The 9008-nt window shown below is 33.3% G+C and overlaps 1 protein-coding gene across 1 annotated transcript; it reads left to right on the top strand.

Annotated features, from left to right (window-relative positions):
* Nucleotides 1-1191: 1191 nt before the first annotated feature.
* LOC106476632 (ADAM 17-like protease) lies at nt 1192-8120 on the top strand (the record flags this gene model as incomplete). The annotated part of the gene is made up of 5 exons (XM_022380441.1): nt 1192-1325; nt 2886-3075; nt 5020-5218; nt 7096-7290; nt 7859-8120. Coding segments are annotated over 5 exons (886 nt in total), but the record flags the coding sequence as incomplete, so codon positions are not given.
* Nucleotides 8121-9008: the final 888 nt, after the last annotated feature.

Genomic DNA, 9008 nt, shown 5'->3' with positions numbered 1-9008 from the left:
AAAACTGTACATGGTATTCTATCTGTATCCTGTCAATATTCTGTTGTAGATGAGACCAAAACTGTACATGGTATTCTATCTGTATCCTGTCAATATTCTGTTGTAGATGAGACCAAAACTGTACACGGTATTCTATCTGTATCCTGTCAATATTCTGTTGTAGATGAGACCAAAACTGTACACGGTATTCTATCTGTATCCTGTCAATATTCTGTTGTAGATGAGACCAAAACTGTACACAGTATACTATCTGTATCCTGTCAATATTCTGTTGTAGATGAGAATCCAAAACTGTACATAGGTATTCTATCTGTATCCTGTCAATATTCTGTTGTAGATGAGAATACCAAAACTGTACACAAAGTCATTTAAACTTCCAGTTCCTCCTAGTCATTATTTTCAGGAACCATACATTACTGTTCACACCATTTTATTTACCAAACAGTGATAAAAACAGTTTATAAAGTGTACGTTTCTCTCTATAAACATTTCTATTCAGGTAGAATACCATGTACAGTTTTGGTCTCATCAACAACAGAATATTGACAGGATACAGATAGTATACTGTGTACAGTTTTGGTCTCATCTACAACAGAATATTGTCAGGATACAGATAGAATACCATGTACAGTTTTGGTATTCTCATCTATAACAGAATATTGACAGGAAACAGATAGTATACTGTGTACAGTTTTGGTATTCTCATTTAAGACAGAATATTGTCAGGATACAGATAGAATACCGGAACTAATCACAGATGAAGGAGTTTTTTTATAGTCTCTTGAGATGTTCTTTTCATTACAGAAAAAAAAATTTCATGTTAAATTATATATATTTAAAAGTTATGGAAATTTTCTGTAACCATACATCAGTTCATTTAATTAGCATATAGATTTATGTGTGTGTGTGTGTGTATGTAGATCAACTATTTTATACATTTTAACATTATAGTAGAAAAGATCCATTCTGCAGTGAAAGTTTCTGATATAAGTATTTTTAAATCTCCAAGATTGATTTGATATAGCTGAAAAAATATTAATTTAACCTTTTAAAATTTTGAAGGTGGCAGCACCTGCAGGACCATGATGGTTGCCTATTTAACACCAGACATCATAGAGACCTCAGATAGTATAGTAGTTTTCCATGAAATCAGTTTAGTTTTTGTAACCACAAGTTTTATTTTCTACACAGGGATTTTAGATTGATCCTCAATCCTAGCAATGGACTTCTCTCCCCTTTCTTTAAAGCTTACACCATCAACAGTATTGGACTGAAAAAACCTGTATCTATTCAGAAAGAAAACTTTTTTGAAGGGCATGTTTTTGGTAATTTTGTTATATTTTCTTTATGTGATTACAAGTTTTGTTTAACGTAAAATAAATCTTAGGGTTGGTAATATCATAAAATGTACCCTTCACTTTAAACTGTTATAAGTGTGAATGGTGATAGGGTGCTGCTGATTGGATTCAGTAATTTTTATTATGAGTTGATCTTGTATAATGTTATATAATGTGTAGAAAGCTTTTCTCCAGGGATTAAATGATAATAACTAATGGCTATCCTTATTTTAATTTTATTTTCCATTTGATTATGATTGTGCATATAATAAATAGTTCTTGGTAGGATTTTGTAAAGAGTATTTTAAATATATGCAGTGTATATTTATTAGTACTTAACTTCTGTTCATTAAACATGGAAACCTTTTGTTTTACTAAATAGTTATTTTAAACATTTGATATTGGTAGCATCAAAGTGCACATATGATGACTATTTACAGTTAACTATGATCAATGTATCTCAAACTTGGCATTAAAACAGTTTAGAAATCAAATTCTAATATTATACAAGTTTTAATTTCAAAACGAAATATTTAAATAAATTATCAGTCTTTCCTGTATTATGTAAAAATTCTTTGCTCCAAATTACCCATTTTAAGTTTTCTTTCTTCCCCTGTATGATCATCTATCTTTCCCACGAATTAAACATTTATACCATAGATATCGCCAAGGTAAAATGTTAACATAACTTCTTGATTTACTGAGACAAAGTGCATGCATTGTTTGGCATGTTTGTAAATGCAACTGTAATGAAATAAAGTTAAAAGAACTTGATTCACATTGGCTGTAAGATTAAATAGTGGATGATGCTGTTATAACATTCTAGAAAGAAAAATAGGGGATTTATTTTCTACATGGTAGTCACAGTTGATTGAGGCCATATACAGTTAGTGTTACAATAGAGAAAATAACAGATCAGATATAAAGTTTTAATAAGAAAACTTCTTGAAGTTATGTAAAGAATGTTTGAAAACTGTAAGGTGAAAAAAGTATTTTTGTTCTTAAAATGAAAATCACTCGAACTAAGTCAGTAAAGGCTCTCTAAATTTACAGACAAAGCTTTTATAAAGTTACTTGAGTAAAAACTCTAATTTTTTGTGTACAATAGAATTGTAACATTTATTAAAAGTTTGCCAAATGTTTAATTAAGGTACACGTACTATATTAAAAGTTATAGTAAGTATACTTTCATGCTATCAAGACTGGTCATCCTGTACTAGTAGTTACATTATAATTATTAAATGCATAACTATCATGCATTAAACATTATATTTCTCTGTGATGTAGGTTTTAACATAAAATGTATACATAAATTATGAATATATATTTATACTGCATACAATAAAATTCAAAGTACGTGTTAGAAGTTTTACTGATTTTGCTAAACAATGTACACAAATAATTAAGTATTTTTTTTTCTTCACATATATTTAGTGAACCTGAATAAAAGAAAAATAACTTATCTGTTGTTATTAATAGAAGAATTATCTGTTTCTAAAGTAATTCATACAGTTTTCATGTTTATGGTTCTAACGTTTTTTTAATCAGGGGAAAAGAACTCTGATGTTACTGTACATATTGATGAGGGAATGATGACAGCTTCAATACAGACACCGGATGAGACTTATGTGGTAGAACCAGCGTGGCGACATCTGCCAGACCATGATAATACAACGATGATTGCTTATCGAACATCAGACATCAAAGAGACCCCAGAAAGTCAAGATGGACACTTACGGTACGTTTTTAAACCGTAAATAGTTACTTGGTACATTAATGTTGTGTGATAGATATTTAATATTTTCCTACACATTTTCTTGTTCATTCTGTTATTTAACTCTTTTTTTTTTTTTCCATATGGGCATTCTTTTCTGCACATCTCAGGAGGTTTTACTAAATTACATTCAACATTTAATTAAAGTACTTTATTATCATGGTATACAAATAAACTTGGCATTAAAATATAGCTAATAGTCCAAATGTGAATATTATATAAGTTTTAAGTTCTTAATTTTATAAGGCAATATTTAAAAAATCTTTAATTTCTCCTAGTATGAGAATTATGACATTTGCTATCTATGTATTCTCTCTTCTCTAATTTATTTACCACCCCTCCGAGAAGTATGAAATTTGATATAAATTACTCATTATAATATTGCCATCACTCAGGCAAAGCATAATTTTTATTGCCTTCAATCTTGTTTGATTACTCTATTACATTATGTTGTTTTCTGTACAGGGAATTGTCTATTTTGCTTCCAGGTCAAATTTTATTCCCACGAGAAATGCATTGATGAGCTTAGCAGAATTTTAACAGCTAATGTTGCATAGTTAGAAAGCCAGTAAAACTGTGATAGTTACAGGACATTGTCTGGTTTTTGGGTGTTATTATTCTGTGTTCTTTGGTGCATTATTGAATTAAATAAAAGATTTATTTAATGCAGTAGTGTAAAAAAGTAGGGTTAAGTTTCATTGACAACAAAGACTCAGCTAAGTATGATATTTCTTGTTTTTCATGTGTATTCTTTATTTATTATTATGAAAGTAACTATAATGTAATAATTAGAAACTTTTTAGGTTAGATAAGGTTAAACTAGGTAAAATAAAGAAACGTAGATAATACATTTTTACAAAGTATGCTTGTGAGCATTATGTAATTCGATAGGGTAACTTGAGCTGTTCATTCACCAAGTGATTTACAACTTGTGTAGCAGGATTATCAGTTTGGCATGGTTTAACGGACAGTAAAACAATAACATTTAAGTTTAAACAGATTTAGAAAGATAGAAAGGATAATTTAGATTTATTTCATATTTTTTATGGTGGTATGGAGTTAAGATAGAGAAAATAATATAAAATATAAAGTTTTACTGAAAGAAAACATTTGAAATTTAGGTCTTTTAAGTTATGCAAATGAAATTAGACAATTTTCAGATAAAGAAAAGTACGCTTAATTTTAACATGAAAATCACTTTGACTCCAGATATATATATTCACAGAGAAATTTTAGTAAAAATACTTCATTAAAATCTGATTTTTTTTTGTCTGCAATATTTACTTATTGTTTACTGAAATTTTGCAAAATTTTGTGAACACACAAAATATATTAGGAGGTATAATATGGAAATTATAAAGGTCAAATTGGGGTCACAAACTCAGCTGATTTGACTGAGCCTGTGGCAAGAGTGCTAATCATGTTGTCTGGTTTAGTGTATCATATTTTTTCTTGTTTCTCATTAAAGAGATCCTACAGAAGTAAGCAACATTAGATGAGTTTAAGTAGTACTTTTAAGGTTTCCTCATTTTGTTTGAGTAGAGTGAGGCCCATTGGTTACCATTCCAGACTGGAGAGCTGAAATTCAGTGATCCACATCTTGTTACCATAAAGAAAGAAAGGGTGAGAGAGAGAGAAAAAATGCTGTACTTTGGGTCCAGTAGTGAGTTATAAGAGTGACAATCAAATCTCACTATTAGGTTCTGACAAGAATACCCCTAGAGTTGACAGTTTGTGGTGTTAACTAGCTACTTTCCCTCTTACCTATCACTTAGAAATTAGAGACAACTAGGATATATAGCATTTGTCGTAACTTTATGCGAAATCAAACAAACAAAACTATTTGAATTAGTAAGTAGATTGGAAGATGTCATCTTTTAATCTGATTGGTTATCAATTTTGTTTCAGGTTTTGTGGTTATGTAAGGGAAAATGGTAATTTAACAGTCAAAAAGGAGAAACAAGACATCACACTTGTGAAGAGACAGACTTCTAGTCAGTATCGTTGGGAACCTGTTCACACCAGATGCTCTCTCTTGCTTGTGGCTGACCACCTGTTTTATCAAAACATGGGTGGAAGTGACCTGAAAGGCACAATAAACTATCTGGTGAGAATTTGTATATTAAGTCTAACTAAATTTGAATTACCTGCATGGTTGTATAGGTCAGTTATCTTTTTTTTCGTACTTATCAAAGGAAAAAGTACACTTACATTGAGTATTACTTATATTTCTTTAAAATGTAGGTCTGATGTTTTCGAAGAAAGGAAAGAAAATCTCAAAGTTTTTCAATTAGGAAGTATTAAGTGAATCTGAAAAATGTGTTGATGTTTTCTAAATGAACTGTTTCCTTATGAGAAATCCTGCTTTGAGGAAGAAACACGATTACATGATCCACTAAAGCCCCAGCTTATTATTGACTTACAATTCGGACCTGTTTAATCCTGTTCTTCATGTAATTGTATCAATTTTTGAAAGGTAAAATGTCCTAGTTACTACAAAATAACATCTACTAAAGCTGCTTTCTGTTGAGGGAAACTTAAAACAGATTTGGAGTATTCCACTGGTTCCCAAAGTAATTTTTGTTAAGGGTTATTTAATTATAATTACCTTGTTGTTGTGTATTGACACACAACTACCAGGAGCTAGCTTATTACTTAATCACTCAGATCTCTGTACTGAATTGTTCTCAAACAACTGTTAACAAAAGGTGTTACTTGCTAGAAATCGTAGATAAGAAGGGGACTAGGGTTGTAGTGTGAGTCTGTCACAGATAACAGAGGAACTAGGGCCATGGTGCAAGTTTTTCATATATCACAGGGGGAACTATGGCCATGGTGTAAGTCTCTCACAAGGGAACTATGGCCATTGTGTAGGTCTTTCATATATTACAGGGGAACTAGGGCCATGGTGTAGGTCTGTCATAGATTACAGGGGAACTAGGGCCATGGTGTAAGTCTCTCATAGATCACAAGGGGACTAGGACCATGATGTAAGTCTCTCATAGATCACAAGGGAATTAGGACCACTGTGTAGGTCTGTCATAGATCACAGGGGAACTAGGGCCACTGTGTAGGTCTGTCATAGATCACAGGGGAACTAGAGCCATTGTGTAGGTCTGTCATAGATCACAGGGGAACTAGGGCCATGGTGTAAGTCTCTCATAGATCACAGGGGAACTAAGGGCACAGTGTGAGTCTTTCATATATTACAGGGGAACTAGGGCCATGGTGTAGGTCTGTCATAGATCACAAGGTAACTAGGGCCATGGTGTAAGTCTCTCATACATCACAAGGGAACTACGGCCATGGTGTAAGTCTCTCGTAGATCACAAGGTAACTAGGGCCATGGTGTAAGTCTCTCTTAGATCACAAGGTAACTAGGGCCATGGTGTAAGTCTCTCATAGATCACAAGTGAACTAGGGCCATGGTGTAAGTCTCTCGTAGATCACAAGGTAACTAGGGCCATGGTGTAAGTCTCTCGTAGATCACAAGGGAACTTGGGCCATGGTGTAAGTCTCTCGTAGATCACAAGGGAACTAGGGCCATGGTGTAAGTCTCTCGTAGATCTCAAGGGAACTAGGGCCATGGTGTAAGTCTCTCATAGATCACAAGGGAACTAGGGCCATTGTGTAGGTCTGTCATAGATCACAGGGGAACTAGGGCCATTGTGTAGGTCTGTCATAGATCACAGGGGAACTAGGGCCATTGTGTAGGTCTGTCATAGATCACAGGGGAACTAGGGCCATGATGTGAGTCACTAGAGATGTCAATTCTTACAAATCCAACTAATATTTATTCATGTGTCCAGAAACAAGCTGCTGTATGCAGAATATAATATTCATATTATTGTAAGAGTTTCCCTTATTCCACATAACTGTTTTACACCACCAGTTGAACAGTGTTTCACCTTAAACTTTGCTCTGTTGCATTCTTCATTTGAACTTAACAGAGGATAATGTAAAAGGTTTTGGTTTTGATACTAGATTTCCTTGATTGATCGAGTGAACAAGGTCTATTTAGAGACGGAGTGGAACTCAAACGACAAACAAGGTGGTTTTAGAGGAATGGGTTTTGTCATTCAAGAAGTCATGGTACACACAGAATCAACACCCGTTGTCCATGGTGAAGTGCACTATAACATGGCCGACTACGAATGGAACGTTCGTGACCTCCTTGAGGTAAAGTACTTTATTATGAGGTACCAAGTGGGTCCTATAATTGGAAGGCTTGATTATATCTAAAACTTACCATTTCAGGTGTGAATGAAGGTTGGATATTGTGTGTGATGATTGTGAAGTGTTGGACGTTACACTTTTTGTTTAAATTTGTTTACTTTAGGAAGTGTTTGTCAGTTAAAATCCTTTTTTTTTAACGTTTATTGTTAGAATTGACAGCCCTTAATTAGTACCATAACATGTAGCACAGCTATAGTTTGTTTTATTTGTATTGCTAGTTTTAATTTTATAATTTCTTTTGCAAGTAGTAAGTATTTTCAAGAATCATTTTATAAGTGAGTGGGTCTTCTTGATTAATTTTAAAATTCTCTGTATGTGTGTGTGGACAAATGTGTTTAAATTTGATCATAGGTGGACAATTTTATATTGCAAGAGTATAAAATTTTTCGGTATTATTCTAGTACATGTTGTTGTTTTTTTTCTTCTAAATATATAGATTTTTTGTTTACAATTTTTCATCTAACTTCTCTCTGTTAAGTTTTGTATTTTGACAACTGATGTTTCCTTCCAGAACTTTGCTCGCCATAGCTCACCTAGATTTTGTCTCAGTCATCTGTTTACTCACCAGGGTTTTCCTAATGATGGAACCATCCTTGGGTTAGGTTACATAGCTGCAGTCAGTCCACACCAGCCTGGTGGCATCTGTAGCCCAGGTGTATTTTGTTGTGTTTGCTTTTAGTGCTAATTTTTGTTTTATTTATACTCTAGATATTCTCTGTTTACTGTGCACTTTATTTCATATGGTTTTATAAAGCCCGTTTTGGATTAATTTATATGCACACTTTCTGTGTTCCATAATTTATGCTTAATGATTAACACTGATGTACAAATCATTGTACACTTACAAAATTTATTCTTCAAAAATTTCTTTTTAATTTCATAAGATGTCATCAAGTAATAAAACTACATGTGATAACATCCTTGAAGAATGGTTGTCGTCATACCCTCGTTGCTACAGCTAATTACTATTTGAAGAAAAACACACAGTCTACAGCAATTGAAGACATAGTCAGTCACTGTCTACAGAAGTAGAAGACAGTCAGTCACTGTCTATAACAGTAGAAGACGTAGTCAGTTACTGTCTACGGTAGTAGAAGACAGTCAGTTACTGTCTACGGCAGTAGAAGACAGTCAGTTAGTGTCTACGGCAGTAGAAGACATAGTCAGTTACTGTCTACGGCAGTAGAAGACATAGTCAGTTACTGTCTACGACAGTAGAAATCGTCACTCAGACGCTGTCTACAACATTAGCAGATTTCATTCAGTCACTGTCTACAGCATTAGAAGACACAGTTAATCCACTGTCTACAGCAATAGAAGTCTTCACTCAGACACTGTCTATAGTGATTGAAAACATACTTAGGCACTGTCTACAGCATTAGCAGACTTCACTCAATCATTGTCTACAGCATTAGAAGATGTAGTCAGTCACTTTCTACAGCAATAGAAGTATTCACTCAGTCACTATCTACAACATTAGCAGATTTCATTCAGTCACTGTCTACAGCATTAGAAGACACAGTGAATCCACTGTCTACAGCAATAGAAGTCTTCACTCTGAGACTGTCTATAGTAATTGAAAACATACTTAGGCACTGTCTACACAATTAGCAGACTTCACTCAATCATTGTCTACACCATTAGCAGACTTCACTCAATCA

This window comes from Limulus polyphemus, unplaced genomic scaffold, assembly GCF_000517525.1.
Source record: "Limulus polyphemus unplaced genomic scaffold, Limulus_polyphemus-2.1.2 Scaffold11066, whole genome shotgun sequence".
Taxonomy (NCBI): Eukaryota; Metazoa; Arthropoda; class Merostomata; order Xiphosura; family Limulidae; genus Limulus; species Limulus polyphemus.
The sequence above is the reverse complement of the archived record's forward strand: the minus strand, read 5'-3'. Positions and strand labels throughout refer to the sequence as shown.